This window comes from Corvus kubaryi, unplaced genomic scaffold (genome assembly GCF_017639235.1).
Source record: "Corvus kubaryi isolate FWS band 111438036 unplaced genomic scaffold, C.kubaryi_AGA036_p1.0 split1-131, whole genome shotgun sequence".
Classification (NCBI taxonomy): domain Eukaryota; kingdom Metazoa; phylum Chordata; class Aves; order Passeriformes; family Corvidae; genus Corvus; species Corvus kubaryi.
In genome coordinates, this window is record NW_024582073.1 from 17,114,747 (window position 1) to 17,137,713 (window position 22,967).

Consider the following 22,967-nt stretch of genomic DNA (forward strand, 5'->3'; position numbering starts at 1 on the left):
AATATTTCTTTGTTAAGTATTGTAACTAAGAGCATAAGACACTCCGGACATACTGGAGGAGTTCTGGAGGATTGTCTCTGTCTGCAGTCAGGGAATTTACCACACTTACTGCTTCCACAGCCCACAGCTATTCCCAGTCAAATGGTCACAGGTGAGAGACCACTTACTTCACTGCACTGCCTCCTGCTGAAAGGAAATGTATGCTATAATTTCCGCCTTTGTTTTCCTCTTACAGAATTTCCAACAACATCATTTCCTGCTCACACATTCTGCTAAAAATACAGAGTAACTCATCTGAGCTGAGATCAGGTTCACCTTAGCTGTGGCTGCAGAGAAAGGGAGAAAGTAGGAGGAAGGGGGCGGCCAGGCAGCACAGGCACTCTGGCACGGTGTGAGGGGACATACGTGCCACACTCCCAGGCTCCAATTTCCTGCACCAGTCTCCCTGCCAGCCTGCACTGGAACTGTGCTGCTGCTGTAATGGAATGAGGATCTCTGAGCTTGTCTTCATAATTTTCAGGGAACTAGGAAATCAGATGCCTGCAGATTATAAACAAAATCTGATAAGATTATATTCTTTGCCTCTTACATAAAATGGCAAGTAAATTTAAACTGGGCAGAAGCTGGAATTAGGAAAAACCTGAAAATCAAAAAAAAACCTGTGAAGTGTTTGAGCCACCCTGACATTTGGCTAAATTAAAATACTGTGCCTCCCCATACTGAGCTATTTTAAACCAAACTTCTTGGCTCTGCTAAAAGCACTCTTCTTCCACTTCACATTATTGTTGAAGCAAAATACATCAGAATTATTTCTAGGTAATTCAGTTGAGAAGAACACTATCAAAAGAACTAGATTTCATGGAACAAAAAGTATTATTCAAATTCTTCAAGTTTCAGGTCACATTTCACTACATTTAAGATTGTCGATTGAAACCATAGTTATGTCAGCTGAATATCACGTCAAGACCAATATGACAAAAATAAACACCAGCAGTATAAAAAGGCCAGAGAGGTGATCAAGTTGTCCTTGCTTTATTCTCGTAACTTTTTACTCCAGAGCACTCAAGAGTTTGCATTTAAAAATAGGCAGAGCAGGTGTGAGCAGATGTATATGTGTGCATGCACATACATGCTGGAAAAAGGAACTACTCTGAATTAGTTCAGCTTTTGTCAGATACAATGACTGAAACACATGTAGCAAAAAAAAAAAAAACCAAAACCAAAACCAAAACCAAACAAAAAAACCCCACCAACCAGATTAGTAAGAGGGGAGATTATATTTACTTTTATATAGGAATGAAGAAAGTGAGATAACAGAGTTTTTAAGTGGTTCACAAAATGGGCACAGCAGGAAATACTGCCTTTGTCTCGGTAACTTCCACAGGTCTGTCTTCAAAAATGCAGAACACCTTGTAATGCTCCTGTACATGATGTTTTCATTTGCCATAAATAGTTGGGTATTAGTAGATCTACACAGTGTTTTGGCATCCAACAGGACTCAAAATTAAGTGATATACATATTGTTTTCATCTGAAACATTTTCTCCCTTAAAATCACACACAGAGACAGCCGTTTTTATAGTACTGCTAGTACAAATAGGAATGGTTGAAACATTTTGAATATATATTTGTGAACTTTCCCAGGCTTGCATGAGTTTAAGGAGAAGGGCAGATGCCTTTTGGACACTATGATTTCTCCCCATTTGGCACAGCTCTCACATAAGACATTGCTAATCAGAGCATTTCCTGAGTGTTCAAGACATAGCACAGGCTCACCTGGCTGATTGTCAACACTTAGGTGTAACATATGTCTGTAAATATATTCACATCCTTATAGATGTAGAAATAAAAAGAAGACATGTTCATGTCTCTCCCTCCCTCTGGGAGCAACAAATGACCTTATTGTTTCTTGCTTTGCTGACACCTCTGCCCTTAGCTTCCGAGATGCCAGTCACACTGTTCTTTTGCACAGATTAAAACCGTTACGTTAAACTCAGAACAAATGATTCACACTCAGCTTGAAATTTGCTGCCTCTGAAGATCTCAGGAAACATATGCATCTAGAAATTTGCCTTGTTGCTTTTTTTTACTAGCTATATTAGTTGGTTAGCTAAAAATCTTTACAGATCTTCGCAAGATTTTTAAGCAAGTTTAGTCACTTTATTGAACAGGTATTAGAAAAGAAATTGCTGTCTTTGCTACTGAGTTGAAGTAATGGGAAAAGAGGAAAGAACATTAGAAATAAGAAAACATTGCAGGAGGTTCTGAGTGTGCTGTTCTTGACAAAAGGTTACGCAGTAAGCAACCTCGATTGTTTGAATTGTAGCTATCCTACTTAGTTTGTTTTTATTTTTTTTCAAAACAGAATTATATAGCACTTTCTACAGTGTGTTTGGTACCATGTGTAACTGCCAGCACTGACTGTGCTGCTGGAGTCAGTTACACGCAGAGGCTGGAAAGCTTTCATAAGCTGGAAAGCAAAAGTTGGCCAGCTGGGATGCTTGGCTTGTGGATGGAAGTTGCCTAAGAGGCACATGGCTGGTTAATGGTACTGAGCTGCTCTCTGGATCTCACACACACTGTCACATACAGGGCAGTAGGTAGGACACACCAGCCCTGATGACGGCTTCGACACCTGGGAGTCTCACACACACTACCTCTTCAGCCTGTGGCCCAAAATGTGTCATGATGTGATCTGCTCTGGGCAAATAGAAGATTGATCAAAATTGCTTGCTTTTAGCTATCTCAGATGTGACTGTGTTACAGATACCTTTCTTACTACTCTGGCAGCTGCTGTAAATAATAAAACACGAAACAATAAAACAATAAAAAATGAAGAGAATGTTGAAGGAACCAATCAAAGGACTAAAGTTACAGCACAGATAGGGAACAATTTTGAGGCATAATACAGCCCGGATTTTCAAAGGTCTGTAACTTCTGATTTCAGTACTTTTGTAGTTTCAGTATTTTTTGTGTCTGAAACAGACAAAAAAATCCTTCAAGCTGGAGCCTAAACTCACCTGTGACCTAGGCAAACCCAAAGAGGCGTGTAATATAAAGAGATTTGCATTAAAACCCAATTAAAGATTATTACAGGCAGGGAAGCAAGACAAATAAGCAACAGCAACATATTTTAACTATTTTATCTTTCAAACATACAACATGATACAGTTGTATCAAGGATTGAAAGGATGTAAATCTATTATGGACCCCTAAATCAGATTCTCTGAGATAAAAGGAACATCCTCTCCCAGTTTCCTGGCAACCAGTCAATACAAACACAAATAATGCAGAAGCTAACACAGAATGTCCAAAAATTATCTACATGAAGTTATTCTCTAGTAGAACAACTATTTATTTCTGAAGATTTATGTGTCAGCTTGGTAGCTGGATGTCTTGGTGATTTAGAGGAGCATCTAGCTGCAACACTGGAATTCACATAAGTAATTTAAGAAACCTCAGGATGGCATCTGCTCTCTTCTCAGTGTATTCTGAACCCTGCTATCTGAGTTCACTGCAAGCAGGCCAATGTCTGACTTGGCAGGTTCTTATCTGAATTTGATATACCATAAATCACATCGTGGGGAAAAACCTGTGGAACTTTCTAGATCCGGTATTTCTGACTATTTGCTATCCAGTGGCCAGGAAACAGCCAGCTGAGGAACAGCTGTGTGGATGATGAAGCAGTTGATATTATGTGGTAAAATACTGTATGGAAGTATGCAGCCAGAATCTTGCTGTACTCTAGCTTTTAAGTTTGGCCCAAGTACTGTACCATTTATGAAAATGAGTTTACTTTTCCACTGTCTTACCTATTGCCTCCTGTATCAAGTAAGCAATCTAAGATCTCTCCCACCTGAATGTATGATTTGCCTTCCCAAAACATGATAATCAGTTATCTAGTTTCAAAGGTCAAATGCTAGGATGGATTTACAAACAAGTAATCTCTGTGGGTGATGTATGACAGGCATAGTGTCACTTTTCTTTCTGAAATATGTGAACAGGGGGTATTATTCTCAGTTTAATTCTGGAGAATAAAGATAAGAGGAAATAGCAATGAACTTCTACAAAGAGAAAAGAAAATGAAGGGTGAGGTTTTCTAGCAGCAGTGGGATAATTTTTGATACTAAAAGAACCCAGTATCTAGTAAGCAAGGTTTTAATATGCAGGTTTGCCAGTCCCAAAAGCAGGGTGAAACTGCAGTTAGAAATTAGCTGAAGCCAAATTTATAGCCAGCTAAGGCAAACAGAGGATATGGATTCAGTTGATTAACTTAGTACACTAAAGCAAATCTGAACAAAAAGCCTACAAAAGAAACAATCATGAGCTTGTTCCAGCTGCATCCTCTGTCTGAAGATATAGGTCCTCTTTGTGCTGCTGGTGCAGATCTGAAGAAGAGAAAACAAACAGGATGTTCACAGCCCAGAGCTGAGTTAGGATTCTTTTAAATATCAGGGGTTTGTTGCCAAGGGTGAAGTTTGCGGTCCAAGTGCTAAGCTAGAAGTTTCTTTATATGAGCCTGCCAACAGATTCCCTTTGGCTGTCCTGATTCTATAAACAGAATATCTTTGCAAAACCCTGAGAACTCTTCTTTCTACCTTCACACAAGAGCCTTCTTGTCTCTCCACATCCATTTGCCATCTCTAGCCTTATGCTTGTGATTTTAAAATGCTCTTTGAGACAGCAGTGGTCCTGGAGGACTGTATTTTCACAGCACTTGGTACAGCAGTATGCAGATCCACTTCTAAGTCTCCCTGACATTGCAATAATGCAAGTAATACATACCACCACTAACAGGTTGCATTTGGCTTCCTTCCTGCTTACATTTGTAAGCCATCTATGCCATCTAGTGGGTATTTTTCACTCACAAGTTTTTTCTAACATCAGGGTGTCACCTTAACAAGCCAAAGTCCAAATTTGACTTAGCAGGAACATAGTTCAAGTCTGGCGAGGAGTTAAGGGGCACTACCACTATGCAAGAAGCTCCAAGTACATTAGAGCACCTTCTAGGCCATCCTTCTGCTACCTTGACCCAGCTCTCTCAATGTAACAGGAGTTGGGGTGACATAAAAAGTCACTTGTCCAACTCTGATATTTTTGGGCTCAGGACATAACTCTCTGGAGGCTGAGAGGGCAGATATCAGCCTTGTAATAGCAAATAGCCCTCATGAAATGGGATGCATCAGAGCCTGCATGCCTGTTTCACTGTTTATTATGGAAGTATGAACACTGAGAACACCTACCCTGCACGGGAAACTTTTCCTAACAGATACACCCTCCAAACAGTGATACCCCTACTGACCAAACTGCCCCCATGTCAGTTAATGGACCATCACAGAGCAAGGATCCATCCACACAGAAAACGTACTTAAAAAGATACATCATCAAATAATTTACATGCATCTGCTTAAGGCTCTTTCTGAACAGGAAGCTAGTTTCAATGGAGGTGGTGTTATTTACTGCAGAGAATCAAGTGATTTTGGGAAGAATGTAAGTATTCATTGGCTTGTAGTATTTAAGTTACTTAAATTTCAGAGAGAGGCAATGATAGTTTTGCATTCAGACTGGGAAGCTCTATTGTGATTTGGGATAGATATGAAATGAATCAAACTTATTGCAGTGCCATGCATATAGGATAGAATACAATGCTCATGAAGGAAACAAGCAAGGAAACTTTTCCTAAGGAGGATGAGAACAGCTGAGTTGCTCAGCAGCTACCCCAGGAGAGTGTGAGACTGGTGTTTCAAATACACCAGGGACTATGTTACTTTAAGCACCAACATGGATGGAAAGGCTGCTCCCCTGCTTGCACACTGCAAACGCCAAGTAGCAATACTGCAGAACTGCATGCTAATCACTTAGCTGAAAGTAAAGACACGTTAATGGTTTCCAAAAAGCCTTCTCATCCAGGTTTCCTCAGCTGAGTAACATACCCACATCACAAAACTTTGAGGAAAAATATTTAAAACCTGGGAGAGGAGAAAAATCTTCTGTTAAGAGCTCACAATATTGTATTTTGCAAAGTCCTGTGAAGTGCTTTTTCTTCCAGTTTGTTAATATTGTCACTATGTTCACAGCTATTATTTTGAAGGGGATAACTGTATTTTCCTTTGACATGTAAACAAAAGCCTTAGAATTCAGTGGCACAACAAGAAAACCCTATTTTAATCCATTGTGCAAGTGGCATTTTGTAACCAATCAAAGCCTTAACAGGAAGTCTGTGCTATGATCTGCCGCCTAGAAATCTGGAGCTATCAGTGGTATCTATAAACCCACCATTTTCATAACATTTATATGCTGGTGCTAGGATGTAATTTGCCTGTGAGAATAAATGTTGCATGGCAAGGTGAGTAAAAGTTTTCAGTGACCAGCAAGAATAGGGAACTCACTTTCTCTGTATGTGTGCACCAAAAACTGTACACATGTTCCTGAAGGTGATACCCACCTCCTTTTCTGTGCTGCATGAAGCACTACAGCCCCTCCCCAGAGGGAGGCAAGCTGGTGTAGCACCTCTCTGCTGTCATTACCAGGGACAGCAAATCAAGACTTTCATAGCAGAAGTTATCATTGCAATATCACATAGGTATTAACAAACAAAAATTTGTGTGTGCTTGAATAGGGAAGAAAGGACAGTAAGAAATACAGCATGCATTATCCATAAAAATAATATAAATAGGAATCAGTGTTTATATATCTATATATGCTACAAAATTCCAAACAGTGAGGAAGTTCTCATTCAAATGTTCAAGTATCTTATGTGTACCTATATATGCAACACCATATAGATTAAGAAACAAAGTCAGAATTGAAACCAGTAATCTTTACTGTGAATTCACTGAAATACATAATAAATTAATTTAATGCTCCTTATATAATAAAGATAAATGTGGATAAGTAGGGAGTTTGGGAGTAATGCCTGCTAATTAAGAAGTTGTGTCTTGGACGTCATCTGCATTCTTTGTAGATAACTCACTGGCCCAAGCTAAATACATTAAAATATAGAGATTAAGTTTTGCACAAAATGGAAGATTAAAAGGAAACTTCCTCAAAATTTAGAATTGAAAATTCCAGTAGCTGGAGAAATGTCCTTTAGATCTGTTGACATTTGATCTATAGTTTGATTATTCAAGAAATGATATTAATGAAAGCAACCTCAAATTTGTAATAGATTTTATATCAGAACAGTGATATGTACAAACTTCACATCATCAATGATATACAGTGTTACTGTGTGATCAATGAGAACCCATTAACACCTAATTTTGAACAGCAGGTGCTCGCAGACAGCTGTGCAATTTGTGACTAGAAACTGCTAACTCAATCCACAGTAAGTAACAAATTCAAGAACACTGTGTATTGCATATGCATAATATATAACAGGTGGCAGAGGTGGGATCTGTTGAACTGTTGCCTTCTGCATAATTTATTCAGTTGTTATGACACTGAGGACAGGTTGAACTCCTCTTACTTACGATGCAAGGGCACACTTAGAATTATCAGGATTATCCAGGCAGAGTAAGAACATTACAGACCTGTGAAAATACCATTTTATTTAGCACCTTTCAGGCGGACAACTGACAAAAAAAAGCCAACCAAAACCATGAAAAAATGAAACAAATTCACAGTATTATCATGTTTAAACCTTCACTTCATTAAATTTATCTTACAATCTATGGGAATGACTAGAGCTGTGAAACCCATTGTGAATAACTGGTAATTCTGCAGACATTCAATAGTGTTTTTAACTGTTGTTTAGATTTTGAATCCAAATATATGAGGCCATCTTCCGTCTGACATTGTGTAAGTACAATGTTCCACTCAATCATACAGTAAGATGTAGTGTTTTGCTCAATTCATAACCAAAAAATGCCAAGTCTGAAAAATGTGACATCATCCCTCCAACATATCAGTCCTTCCTGAAGACACAACACTAATGGCACTTCAGTATTGAACAGTAAGAATCAAGATAGATAAGGTTCTTCTGCAAACACAACATATTAATAAAAGGTTTTCACTTACTTGTTATTGTCAGTGCAAATGACATCATAACCAAGAGTTTTCAGCCTGGTTTCTAATATCTTTACACTATGAATTCCACAGGAATCTCTGTGAGGAAGGATTTCAATATTAGTGCAAGTCTTCTGTTATATAATTTCACTGAATTTGATGGAATCAGCAAAGTAAATCCCCATTACATTGGCTCTTCTGTATTCCATAACACCTCCAGAAGAAGAGTGTACATTGCTATTTATGCTTCATTTGCTTACATTACAGTTGTTTCACAACTTATCCTTAGTTTACAGAATCTGGAAGATCAGCTTCAGCCAGTGTAGCATTTTCAGATTCTATTAACCAATAATCCCACATTTAATATTTAATAGACAGAAAAAGATCAATTTTGTAAGTGTTTTGTTTGTAATATTCTTTGGCAACTATTTAGGTAGTGGTAAAGTTGATGTTACCTGTCCTTACAGAGTAAGTTTGTTATAAAAAATGAGAATTATACTTGTTTTTAGAAGCTTGTTCTCTCTCTGGAATGTTGAATAACAGAAAAAAAAAACCCAAAGAGAGAGAAAAAACCCAGAAACAGTCCTAAACACAGCTCCTGTTTCTAGCACTGATTTTTTAATTTGTAGTCCAAATAGCAAAGAAAGTTTAGCATATTGCAGAACCCACTGAGACCTCTAAACTTGTACCAACATAAAGTATTAAGGCCAGTGCTACTTATCTGCTGGGCAGTAAATACCCATGGCTAAAGAAGCATAAGGAGACAAACAAAATAATTGTAGAAAAAAATTAATAAAAATACACAAATATTCCCATGCATCCATTAACTGAAAGATAAATTAACATTCAGTGCTTGTCTTAACTTCTTTTTGTAATAAGACCAACTTTTGCAAAGATGAGCTGTATGGCTTTTTTTCCTCCCAGAGGGTATGATTCTTTGATTTAGAGAGACAGGCTGAGAAATGCGAATCTGAACTATGCTATGTAGACTCCACAGCATTGTGGCAAAATACACAACAGACTATTCTGTTTGGACTGATCAGTTTTGTTACATTTGTTTATTACTTATTTTTTGTTTGCTTTAATTAAATTACCAGCAAATTCAAGACACTTTTAAAGCCTACAATTTATTACTGGATTAATTATTGAGAGAAAAGGACCCCCTGTTGGTATTTGTCTGCTTCTACAAATTTTTAAGCAGTTAAGATGGGTGAAAATGAAAAGAATGCATATGGCAAGGTGAAAGAAATATCACTCATCAGCACTTAATCTGAAATTCAGATTGACTCTTAGTAAAACTGTTCATGCTCTCTCTTCATTCAAGGTCTGACATCCACACACACATCTAACCAAGAGCTGGCTCCAGATCTAATATTAGAATTTATTTCTATGGCAGGTTGTGTCTTCTTTGTTCATGAAAGCACCTAAAACACTTTAATTTAAGTAGTATGCAAATATAATCAAACAGAAAGATACGGTGAAATTTTAAAGACAGGTCCAAAAGGGAGAAACTAATTTTTTTTTGAAGATGTAACTTACATATCTGGTCCTTCAATATCATCCACAACCCAAATGACAACTTGTGAGATTCTGTCTTTCTGGAGATTAGGTATTTCATAATCTGCAAAAAAACTGATTCAAGAAAAAAAAATTAGAACTATAAAGAACATGAAAATTAAATTTAATGAATTCACCTAAAAGTGAACCAGAATGAACTTTTAAAAATGCAAAAACAAAACAAAGAGCATATGATACTTCTTCATAATATCTAATCTAAGAAGATATGAAATCCAAAGGCTGATTTTAATGTCTGTAGATTGATTTTTTTGGTGAGATGCTGGCATTTCAAAGCCAGAGATTTCTAACCCTTTCAGCAAGATGAAATGTAATGATTTCCAACCTTTTAGGTTTTTTTCCTCAGAAAGCTTATAAGGGCGGTGTCCTCACTGAATGCCTAGCCCAAGTCTGGGCCTAGGTCTCTCCTCTAATTTGCTATTTGCCTATCAAGTGTCTTCTTAAATGTCTATATCAGCACTACAGCATCTCTTAGCCCTTTTAAATCTTCTGAGATCTCCACAGAGAAGAAGGGACTGTCAGTTGTCACTTCCTGGATGAGACCAGCAGTGACAATGTGGGTTTGTCCTCTCAGTGCCTTCAGGCAAACTACCAGGGCTCTGACATGGAAGCACAGGACATGTATTGCTTGCCAGTGTCTGTTGGTTCATGAAGTCAGCAAGTTATTTTAAATTTCTGGAGAAGTGGAACAGGAGGATGCAGATACCAAGAGTTGCTCTCTCTGGTCAAATCTGGTACAGTGGTGGCTGACCAGAGACCAGTAGCAGCAACAGCAGGTTTACCATCTGTCCAAGGTGTCCAAGCCTGTCCAACACACAGTGAAAACATGACAAAAAATAAAGATTCCAACTCATTTACTCATTCATGCATATGTCATTGCCAGAAAAAAAGAAGCTTGCTCCCAAATTTGGAGAAATCTTTAACTAGAGGAGTCAGAAACCGTGGAGGAACAATGTACAGCTGACTTCAGTAAAACCCATTTTTGAACTGGCGACTATTATTAAAGAAATCTGCCAACTAAATTCATACTGTGTGAATGAGAAAAGTTATTTTTCCATGAAATGAGAAATAAATCTTAACCGAAATAATATCATGTGACTTAATGATGATTTAAGTGTACAAACTTTAAAACTGGATAAACTTTGAAAGTGGCTTTGAAGTACTTGAAAACAGACCAGAGAGATGGTTAGGAAGACAGGCAGATCTCTCAGATTACCTTCTGCTATTAATTATTCAACTTCCAGCCTCTTTCTAAAAGGAGCTCTTTAAACAAATTCAGTCATAAATGGACCAGAAGACACACAGCAAAGAAAACAGACAGAGTAACTGACTTTGTTTTCTCCTTGGCAGGCTGTGTTTCAGTGCTGATTTCACTGGTTAAAATACCACCAGACTGGCAACCCAGGGAACTGGTGGAATTAATTTGTGTGTAAGATGTTTCTGAAAACAGGAATCTGTAAATTAACAGAAATAAGGAATCCATTTCTGAAATAAGGAATCCATACTAGATTCTGGGTATTGGCCTGCTGACAGGTATTACCATCTGCAGAAGATTTGATCCCAGCTGACCACCTGATCAACCCAAGGAGACTGTATGTCTTTGCGATTAGCTGAAAGCTGTGTACAGAGATGGACGTTTTGGGGGACAGAGTAAGAACTTAGTAGGTGTTTTGGAAAAGACAGTTCTTGTTTCTCTCCTATCCAGGGATAAAATGGCCTTTTCAATGGTCATTTTTAGTCCTCAGTGAACACACAGGAGGAGGATCTCTTCTATGGGTTTTTAAAAGATGTAACTTTTTGATCTGCCTTGGACAGGACAGTTGCTGAGGTAATGAAAGATGTATTTTTTACCACAGGTAGGCAGTCACTACAGACACATAGGAAAAGTTCTAAAGGGTGTACTTTTACAATAAATTTTGAATGTAAGCTTAGATGAATTTCTGCATGGTGTACACTCATGAATCAGGAAAAATACACCTGTACTTAATCTAAAAGGAACTAAGGAGAAGAGGAAGCTCATCTTTGCTATTGTTCTCCTCAACAAGCTTTTTTTATTGCTTCCTGAAACCATAATAGGTTTGAAACTACTTCCAGTCTTGGTCATGGAGAAATACTTTCCCTTTAGAATTTACCAAGTTTGCTCCTAGGCCTGACAAAAGGTACACTCCTTGTAACAATATCCTCTACTTGGACATGTCCCTGAAGAGAAATTTTGTTAACACTCAGCTTTTTGAAGACATACACATTTTGCCACAGTATATTGACTGACTTGAAGGCAGCTTTCAAAGAGCATTCACCCTGCTTGCCACAGCAGTTTGTAAAATGCAGGAGTTGAAAGGATTGTTTCCATCCACTACACATTAATTCCTTCAGCTAGGGACAATTAACAGTTGTCCCCACAACTCGGCAGACTTTGATGCAACAGTTTCTTTCAGCTACACTTCCCATGCTTTGTGCAGCAGAAGACCCAAACAACCGGCTGATTTTCTTTTTTCTAGTCATCAGACTCTGTACAGATAAATCAGTCAGTTTTCTTACCCGGGCTGTGGATAAGCTCCTCCGTCTGCAGAACCATTCAACAAGACATGTATCACCCCAGAGCTGTGTTGTGCATACTGCAATAGATAACAGTGCTTTTCAGATCTCACAATTTGTCATATGACTTGGTATTTTATTGCAAACAACACTGACCAAGGAAAGAATTTTGCCACGAAGAATATAAGAACTGCAAAAATAATACTAGACTAGCACCCTAGCAGGTCATTGCAGTAAAAAGGACAGGAACTAAACAGACCATGGTTAAAGTCAATGGTTCTACTCAAGCTACATTCTCATGTCTATAAGTAGTTTCTTCAGCACAAGAAGAAAGCATTTTGGCATTCTCTGTTGAGTTTGATCTGTGAGTAAAGCGTTTCCAGCAAGGGTGTCAAATGTCACTTAGGACCTGTAATCAGTAGACACAATGTGCTTACTGTGCTTAGTATATGCTTTATATTAACAAAGCTAACAGAATTTTAACACATTATCTAGCTAAGGTTAAAGTTATGTTCTTCTTACTACAACATTGTCGCCAGTCTAAAACAGTGTATTTGTACCAGAGGAAATAATCCAGCAGAGTTACAGGTTTAAACCTGTTTTGAACTGCCAATGTTTTCCTGAACCACCCCAGACACACTCGCAGATGTATGAACTCAGCAGTAATACACTATTTACAGTGATTGAGGCCATCCTCCAGAAAGATTCCACCGCATTGTTTTCACATTCCATCGTGGTAGGGCAGGATTCATAGTCCAGTCCTGTAGGAAGGCATGTGATTTGTGGTATCAAAGAGATGATAACGACTATAAAAAGTGACTTTAGAAAGCAACTAAATATATTTGTGCATTTTTCACTGAACCCACAAGATCGTTTGACATAGCATGGAAAGCTGACTGCTGTATTTTTTTCAATAACTTTCCATCCTTCATAGTTTACACAGTGACATTCTGTGGGTTCAGTAATTTGGCTGAAGTGGTTCTAACTCTGTTCCTGCGATGCCGAGAGCTCCAGGTTTGGGTAACTGAGAAAGAGGTTTATCTCCACTGCAGCACCATTTAGATTTCATTGTGTGCTCCCCTGACTGCAGTGTTAAATATTCACACAACACAAGCGAGAACAAGACAGTGAAGCTATCCCTGATTTTTCATGGGGTAAGAGGAAATTTAGTTTCTCCAGAGCACAGCAGTCAGTCTCCATTGTGGTTTTACAGCCAAATGTTTAACATAGCACTCATTGTCTTACCAGGGCTGTCTGCCTGCCCACACCAGTTTAGAAAATCTCCAAAGAAGCCAAACAGAGTATCACCCAGAGACATGTAGCGACGTCCTCTGTCAGCAAAGCGATTGACTAGTAGCTGATTATTTTCCCAGAAGAGAGACTAGGAAAAAAAACATAGAGAAGAAATGTACCAACATCTGGGTGTGGACACAATGAGATTATGGGGTACTGAAAACAGTTTAAAACATGTTTTGGTCTTTCTTTCAAAATCAAGCTAATAATCAGAAATGTTAGCTATCTTTTTAAAGGAACAAAGTTGTTTATTTTAGAGAGGCATAAATTCTGATCACAAGTGACTTGAGGGACAGTACTAGTTTGATGAGAAGGGATATAGACCTGTTTTAAATATGGTTAGGCCTAGCTTTGTCTGTCTCAGCAGACAGATTTAGGGGAAGGAGAAAAAAGGAAGATATTTATAAGCCAGATATACGTTACCAGAAATCTCTCACGTTGCTCTGTTGGCTTATGGTGTGAAGAAAATCATATGTCTAGATGTTATTTCTGTGTTTGTGGAACTCCTCATGAATTAAGCTGACAGTAGTATTTGTTGGTTTAGCTTGTATCATTTAGAAATGAGGATTAATTGTGCTAGAGGAAAAACTGCTTTAAAGCACAACACGCCTTTTGCACTGACACACTTCTTTGTAACTGCCAGCACATCAAACCCTTACTGCCTTCTGGCATAGAACAATGTCCTCTCTCATTTCTGCTTTTGCTTGTTCAGTATGTCGATGTTTAACATGTAATTGTCATGAGATTTAGCTGTGAGGAATAAAAGCAAAAGATGATAGCAGGCACAGCATTTGCAGCCAGAGCATCTAACTTAAGGAACAGTAGGAAGTTCAGGGACTATGGCACAGCTCCAAGCACAGAAGGAAAAATGGGGAATCTCTGTAATATGAAAAGAGAGACATTGCTGAGAAGTTACTGCACAAAATAAATGGAGCCAAACACATTGAAACACGCTATCAATCCTGAGTCTAGTTTATAAACTACAGACGGGTCAAAAAGAATGACTCACAAGTCAGCCACAGAATGACTCGTCAGTTTTGCACTGTGTCATGTAAAATCTGTTGTACATCACAGGGCAGTTAACATAAAAAATTATTACCTTGTTAGGTGGAATTGTGTGCAATGACAGGTTGATAAATAATTCATAATCCTTAGGCAGAATGCTGCAAGGATCCTTGTTAATAAATGCATTTTTAAATGCTTCCCATATCTGTGAACAATTCTTCTCACTGTAATCATTGAAACAAACAAATAGCAAAATGGTTTTTTCAAAGCTGAACAACAAAATTATTTGCTCTTAACTCCTTCAAATACCCAAATTAAAATCCATATAAGATTAAGGCAGAAAACTGAAGTCAGGGTGGTAAAAAACTTGTAGCTCAGGAAGAGCATAGAGATCTTGTCTTCTGAGTCATAACTGCAGCAGATAAGGAAGAAGTAGCAAAGAAAATATTAACATTTACAGTGTGGAATTAGGAAAACATTATGATTCAACAAAAATCTTAGTAGGTATGGTATACACAGTGAGTTTGCTATCCAGCACTGTAGAAATACTGAAGAAAAAGCTTTCTTTGAAATTTTCTAGATTCAAAAAGCCATTTCAAATAAACTATAGCTAAATATCCAACAGTGCTGGAAGGCAATATTACTCTTAAAATGTCAGATTCAAGTGTAGGATGAGTTGTGGATACAAAAATGCTGCTAGCAAGGATTCTCTTGCTATTTTCTAAGCCCGTGAGAGACTTTTCTCTCTCACAGAAGAGGTAGCAGAGTTATGTAAACAACCAAACACCTGCAGCCTTGAAAAGTCTTGTTTATGGTACAGTAGAAAAATATTTTGACAATGGATGTTTTAGGATTTTAGCCAATCACCCCCAAGGGGTGGCTGGTCCTTTGTCCAATTAGACTATGAAGAAAAAAGTCTATAAAGGAGTTTGTAAAATAATTAAATAAATCAATCTTGCTGCACAATTCCTGCCTGCTGGATCTTCTCCTCCCTACGGCTGTGGGACATGGTAATATACCCTAGGGCATTATTTTTTTTTAATAATGAGTTGCTAAAAAGTTTCAGTGGTAGAATAATGATTGTGACAGAGATGCTTTCTTAACATGAATAGCTGTCATTGCAAAGCTCTAGCTTGAGCAATAGTAGTCCTGATAAGTAAACCAAACTTTGCCATTACAGTGTTTTGCTCATTTAGCATCATCCATAGACAGCACGGTTTCTGCTGGTACAGGTGCTTTAGGGAGCTGCTTTGTGACACTGTATGTCACAGACTCTTTAAAGGATCTCTTGCGATGAGCTATGCAGGAAACAGACCACAGACTTTCTTACAGTAAACTCTGGTCATGCTTCCGTATCTACTGTAAGCAGATGTGGATCTTGACCTGAAAATTTTCAGTGATGCAATATGATCCTTGATCAGTCCTTCCAAGGTTTGGATAGATATACTTAATAAAAGGATTTGCACGCAATTTCTGATTTCAAGCAGTTATACTTTAGCTTCTGACAATTGTGTATACTTAGGGCTCATTTTGCTAAAGAGCTTTCTACTTGAAGCACTTATGTTAGTATTTGTAAGTTATGATCAACTGAACTTTTAACATCTTTCTTGACAGTTGAAGCCACCAGTAATTTTCTGGTTAATTTGCATATTGCCTTTTTTTCCATGACTTCTCATCCAGGATTGAACAGCTTGTAAATCAAAAGGATTATTCTGCTCTGATAATCAAAACTTCTTAGCTGGCAAAAACACTTTTTGAAACTACAGGGTGGGGAAGGACTGCAGTTCAGGACAACTCCTTCTAATCTCAGTAGACACTTGTAAGTCAGATTAATGTCATACTAGTTAGTTAAAAAAATTGTTTTCGAAACTTCCATGATATCCTACAAATAAACAAATACGGAGGAAAAGCACTACAGGAACATTTGTGTTATTTAGGGTACTCCTGTTAGGAAATGTCAAATATAATCTTCATTCAAATTCCTCACTTCTACACGACCATAGCATTTTGTAAAATGCCTCTTTTAACTGCCATTTTGCATATTCTGTTTCAACACATGGGAAAGTTTTTCTTATGTTCCTATAAACACCTTTATGTTTTAACTATGTTGCAGTGTAAGGACAAGTTTTGCTAGCTTCCTTTATGTTAGCAAAGTATTTTTAGAAAATTTGCACATAAATTCAGGAGCAAAACCTATCCAGGTGGTCATGTCTCTATAAAAGCTAGCCAGGGGGCAACTAAGAAATACCCAATGAACAGAAAGGACTATAAATAATCAGAATATCTGTTTTGCACCTGTGCAATATGAAATTTCCATTTTGTTTGGATTACATTATTTGTTTATAGATCTAAGGGAAAGAGAAATATGCCCACATTATATGAAATCAATTGTGTAGCTCTTCTTTTAATAATGCCATTTCTGGTCTAAATTCAGGAAAGTGGTCCTAATGTCCTGCCTGGCTTCATGCTATCCTGAGCAAGAATATTCTGATGAACGTGTTAAAACGTCTCAATTTTAAAATCATATTGTGAAAATGTCACCAGAATTCATTAGATCACAAAACTATCATAAACACAAGCCATATGTAAATGCTTTCCAGAATATTGCGTTTACATGTCTAAAAGTCCAAATCAGTTAAGAATAGAGTTAAAATTTCTACAGTAACTGTCCTTTATGTTGCTCATTTTAGCATATTCTGTATTATTATTCATGTCCTGTTTCAGATATAAATGAAGTGACATCTGTTAAGTCCTACAGGAGCTCTACCTATCTAGAGACTACTGCAAGACCAGATTACCTACACAACTGTTAACTAAGTTCACGTATTTTATATTACATATTATATTGTAGAAATGTAGAAATCTACACTTAAAAGTTTACTTTCACCTTCCATTGTGACATGTTTATAAATCTGTCAAGATTTAACTGTTCCACTGAAATTCAAGCACTGTGTTTGTTATCTGCATTAGGACGATCTTTTTCCTTCATAAGAAGATTGAAAGAGAACACTTCTGAAAAGTTAAGAGTGTTATTGTGCAGAAATATATTGTTTTGCCTTTGTTAAAAGCAAAAAAAAATTGTTTTAAGCCCTTTATCTTCCTCTTCTGCAACAGGAACTGAAAATGGGAGGTTGGGGAAATGAGGTGATATTTGCAACATAAGCTAATCCTGTTTAAGACAGCAACTCAATGCTACAGGAAACCAGGCAGGGTGCCTCTGCAAATACCTCTTCACACTATTAGGACAACTTTTTAATGGCAGAATAAAGGGCTGAACTCCACGACATTGTCCTTCTTGCTTTCTTCCTTTTTACTGAAGCCCTTACAACACAAGGAAGACAGAAAAGTGCTCACTTCAGTGAAGTGTGTCATTTACCCCCAATTCTGTGTAATTAGCACAGCCAATGAAAGCTCACAGGTAATCCTACTTGAGCAGTTGTTTACTACTTGATTTTTCAGGTGGATGAGCTAAACAGTCTCCTTCAGTACCACAGGACAGCTATAAAGTGAGGTGTTCCCCTTCGTACATGCCCTCACATACAGGCAGGAAAAGCAAAGCTGGTCTTCCCAGGAATGCTGTCAGATTTAGCACTTCTCCTTACAAAAGGTAAGGGGGGGGAGGGGCAAGAAATGTGAAATAAAAACCTGAAGGATTAAAAATCTTGCCTTAGTTACACTGCTTTACTTAAAATATTACATCCACCAAAGTAATTTTGTTATTTCCAGACAGCTAAAAGAATGTTGGCTTCAACAGGATCACTTTCATGGCTAGAAGCATAACATCAGGCTTCTGATTAATAACCATTTTGTACAGAACATAAAAAACTAATCCAGACACAAACAAAACTTACCCAACAGCAGGGTTCACAATTCTAATATAATCATAGCATCTTCCAATGACAATATTTTCCAGGTTTTTAGTAGTACCTTCACCTTTCCATTTCCTTCCCTGCACTCCTGAGAAGCTGTTCATAAACAGAACAGAGACAAATAAAAGAGGGAAAAAAAGGCTCATCATCATGAATTCTTGACAATCCAAATTCTTAAAAGAAAGAAAAAAAAAAAGTAGAGTTCAATGATACAATTTAAATGGAAACCTGCAGTTTAATATTTTCAGTACTAGCTACAGCTCAGTACACAAAAGACACAGGCGGAAAAATAAACCTTGCTGGGAACTATAACCCAGCTATTTCCTGGAATGATTGCAGCACAGGGATACATCACTTCCTCATGTCTAAACTATTCCCCACTTCAGAAAAACAAGAGACTTTTAAGGCCACCTGGTGATAACTGAGGAGAACTGCAGTATATTTCTTGAAGGAAAAAAAAATCCTTATCACTTGAATACTTCGGATGCCTTTGGTTCGCTTAATACTCATTGCTGTGCTACACTTTCCTAAGCCATAAACAAATGCTAGCGAGCAAAAAAAAAAAAAAAAAAAAAATCTAAAATATGCAGGTACAGCAGTGATAGCGTAAATATCCAAGGCGTCAAGTTATCTTGTATCACACATGGGGTAACATTAGCCAGCTCTTTTTCCATCTCTCCCCTGGATCGTGACAGTGACATTTTGGTGTGATGATATGTGCATCATATCTCTGTGAAAAAAACTGCCTTGCAGTCATGAATCAATCTTAACAAGAAACATAAGGATTAAGACTTGCATCCTGTGCAACAAACAAATGTCTTCAACTTCTGCTGTCATTCTCCTCCAGGTTCTCTTCCCTAAGTACTCTGTTAGAACATCAAATGGCAACAATCAATCTAATCTTCAGAATAAATACTCTCTGGTATGCACTGCTGCAAATACAACCACATTATTTTTTTCCCTTCAAAAAATAAAAAATAATGTTTCAACCTCCAAGTATTTTGTTTATGGACTCTCACCTCTGAGGAGCATGCTGGTTCTTTTCTTTCTTTCTATTAAGTATCTGTGCCTCAGTGAATATAAAACTCTTTATTTTTTGTGTATTTATTTATCTCATGTCACGTTTCCATTGATACACTGGTGCTCAGTGGGTGGATTTTACTGAGGGAAAAATCTTGCTAGTCATTGAGTAAATTGCTGATGATGGATTTCTGCTGTAAATGTGACAGAAAAATAACCAAATGATTTGCTACGTGCAGCAGAGTCTTCATGAAAGCCAGATTTACTCAGAAATGGATATGCAATTTTGTGCCTGATACGGTAGAGACAAAGGAAATTACGTACTTTACTCCTTTTGCTTCTCTAATGCTTTTTCTTCTTATTTCTCTACCTAGCCTCTCTATGTCCATGCTGATAGGGCACCAGCACATTAATCAAATGGTTTCAAGCCACTACCTTGGATTCAGGATTAGAGAGTGCAATAGTCCATGGAAGAACATTCTCTTTTATTTTCAACTTTGCTGCAACCAAATTTTGCTCAGTAATTTCAGCGTCTAACAGAAATGAGAGGCATCACTGTTGTGGTCTTCTATACAGAAATGTGCAGAAATTGTCACTGATTTTTGCATCAAAGCTAAAACTTTTGCTTAAAATACACAGTATAAGAAGTCATAAAGACAGATACTGAGTATATCTCCAAGTACACACTAGGTTAAGACACAGTATCTTGGGGAAGAAGATGTGGGTTTCCAAGAAGATAGACAATCTGTCATAACATCCCAGAGGAATTGGATACAAGAGTTGCTGGGATCTCCATTTGCAACCCTTGTCGAGCTTCCTCTCCTCACTGGCAACTTCTAGAAACACAACATCAGGCCAGAAGGGCCTCTGATCTGACTCAGCACAGCCATTTTTAATTCATGTTCCTAGTTTTTTCTAAATACTTCCCATGATGGCTAAACTAACAACCCCCAGGGTTCCACTAGTTTGACAGCCTTGAGAGTAAAACCTTAGCTCTGGCCTGAACTTGTCTACTTTTAGCTTCCAGTTACTGAATCTCATGATATTTTTTTCTGTTCCATTAATGAAGAATTTTCTCCCAATATAAATTCATGAAAAAATTACCAATTCTACCCTCAAACTAGTCCATGAAAATTCAGTATTTTAATCCCATTATCAGGTAATTTCTCTTGTAGTATTGTAATTCACTGCCACGAACTGGCTGCCCATCTTGCCTCCCAAGGTCTGTCAATTCATGGTGGATACAGATCACTGTTCCTTGCTCTCTGTCCCTCTCTCTCCTAAAAGATGCTATCGCCCATGAAGGAGAGTCAGAAAATTGGCAGCATATCTGCTCTGGAGATACTGTAGTTCACAAACTGAATATTAACATAACCAACCATGAATTTCAGCATATGTTTACATTCTGAAGCCCCAGAAGATGAGGAACCAACATGTTCTCTATTTCTATCAGACGGGAGTGGTGAGTTCCAGCAGCAGGAAGGTGTAACAGGTGGGAACGTTAATCCTCTGTTACTACGCAAGCACGAATTTCTGGCAGAATAACCTCAATTCTGTATGACTATGTGCTTTAGGCCTGGAAACAGGACCTTGAAACAGCTCGTGTTCACAAGCTCCTCTGTAAGCAATGAACTTCAAACATTGTTTCTCAAGGGTTTGTAGTGCAAAAGTCTGCCTACAGCAGTAACACAAGGTCTTGCCTGCTCCCTTGTGTGCCAGGGCACACTCTCTGTGAAAGGCTGAAGCCCAAACCCAGAGCTCTGCTTATTAGCCAAGCAGTAAATACAACCATGTGCTGGCTAGCCAGCTGCATAACACCTGTGCTTCACCTGCTTCACCTTCCTTTCTTCCCTCATGTGTAACTGCTTTTTTTTTCCCACCCCGAAGTTGTAAGAATTTAACCTTTCAAGGTTTGTACATATTTGCAAATACAGCTAAGTTGGTCAGTGTGTTCAAAAGTCCTTTGAGGTGGAAATGATTCATGGAAAAGGAAACACCAAATACTGGAATTGCTTAAGCCTCATTTCCTTAGATAAAGAGATAAAATGATTACTGTGCACAGTGTCAGCTAGATAACACTTGTAACATGATCTCTTCTGCTCAGTTCACTATTCACTACTTTTACCAGCATTTTATTCCCAAGCGTTAGTATGTTGAGAACTAAAAACTCACGTGACTTTGCTCAGAATTTCAACATGTTTACAATTAATTGCTTGCACCTATGAACTAGCTAGCTGTAATACATTTAATATCTGCAACATAGATTTTGTACAGTAATAGTTTTCAGTCAGAAAGGCCTGTTGCATCTATTGGGTGTTTGACAATGCATTTTGGTGACATTTACTGAACATCATGATGCTGGTCAACAGTTTTACTATACTACATGTTGGCTGACAGTTACACCTTTTGTCAAATTGATGTGCATCCTCAATTCTTCCCAGTGTTCCTGTTTACTTTGAAGTGTTCCACAAGCAGATCGGTATGACAGGCAGGTGTTTCTGGTCCATTTGCCTTGGATATTAAACAAACATAACTTTACTTGTTCGGCACAAATGCTGCAAAAGGTTGGGTGCAGATTCCCTGCTGCAGCCCAGTTTAGGACCCATCATTCATCTTCCCTCCCAAACACCAATTCATCGGCCCACATCTGCATTATTCCTGATGTTGTCACTTCCTCAGCATATTTCAAGTGTTTTCTTTACTTCATGTAAATGCACATTTTCAGTGCAGTCTCTGTAACCATTGTGTTTTATAGCATAGTATGCTTTTTTCAGCACCTAGCTTCCCATGGTTTCCTTGCTGGGTAAGCAGGAGATCTCTGTCTCTCTTGCTGCAAAATACAAATAAAATTGTCCTTTAGAAATGTGGTCTCAATATCAGCAAAATGGTACTGTAAATTTTATACCGCCGTATACACAAAAAAGCTTTCTTTCCTAGGGCCTTTCTTGAGAAGGTCACACCGCAAATCCTGTGCCCAGTTCTGGACCCCTCAATTCAGGAAGGACATTGAGCTGCTGGAGCATGTCCAGAGAAAGACAAAACAGAGCTCAAGCCCTGTGAGGAGTAGCTGAGGGAGCTTGGAGGAGACTCAAGGAGGACCTTACTGCTCTCTACAAACACCCGAGAGGAGGCTGTAGCCACGTGAGGGACAGTCTTTTCTCCCAGGCAAACAACAATAGGACAAAAGGACACAGTCTTTAACTGCTCCAGGGAAGGTGTAGGTTGCACATTAGGAAGAAGCTCCCCACAGGAAGGGTGGTTAGACATTGGAATGGGTTGCCCAGGGAGGTGGTGGAGTCACGACTCCTGGAGTGTTTAAGGAAAGACTGGGAGTGGCACTCGGTGCCATGGTCTAGCAGACAATGTGCTCAGTCACAGGTTAAACTCCATGACCTCAAAGGTCTTTTCCAATCTAACTGATTCTGTAAATTGCTTTCTACATCCACAAGCTACTACCTTAGCGTTGCCAAAGCATCGGATTTCGAGTCGTGCAATACGGCAGCTCACTTGAACGAACCTAAGGCTGTAACTCGGAGGGGAAACTCGTCGCACACCCCGGAACTCCACAGCAGGAGCCGCCCGAGCCAAGGCGGGCGCGGGGCCGCCGCTGCCCGCGGGAAGGGGCGGGGCCAGCCGCGCATGCGCGGGGCTGCGGGCGCGGTCA

General features: G+C 38.5%; 1 protein-coding gene across 1 annotated transcript; it reads right to left on the reverse strand.

The window, feature by feature from the left end:
- Nucleotides 1-1,016: 1,016 nt before the first annotated feature.
- LOC121676478 (ADP-ribosyl cyclase/cyclic ADP-ribose hydrolase 2-like) lies at nt 1,017-18,623 on the reverse strand. Its single transcript, XM_042053015.1, has 9 exons — nt 18,266-18,623; nt 14,509-14,638; nt 13,362-13,497; nt 12,795-12,877; nt 12,120-12,196; nt 9,546-9,638; nt 8,019-8,105; nt 7,472-7,531; nt 1,017-4,387 (listed from the first exon to the last, which is right to left on the reverse strand). The coding sequence occupies exons 1-9, from the start codon at nt 18,433-18,435 to the stop codon at nt 4,273-4,275; spliced, it is 951 nt and encodes a 316-aa protein (XP_041908949.1). The 5' UTR covers nt 18,436-18,623; the 3' UTR covers nt 1,017-4,272.
- Between the last annotated feature and the right edge of the window lie 4,344 nt (nt 18,624-22,967).

Coding starts and splice junctions, on each gene's coding strand:
- LOC121676478 (XM_042053015.1), bottom strand. CDS start 18,435: ATGATGATGAGCCTTTTTTTCCCTCTTTTATTTGTCTCTGTTCTGTTT. Junction 13,498..14,508: donor ACACAATTCCACCTAACAAG/GTAATAATTTTT, acceptor TTTTTTTCCTAG/TCTCTCTTCTGGGAAAATAA. Junction 12,197..12,794: donor GGAGGATGGCCTCAATCACT/GTAAATAGTGTA, acceptor TATCTATTGCAG/TATGCACAACACAGCTCTGG.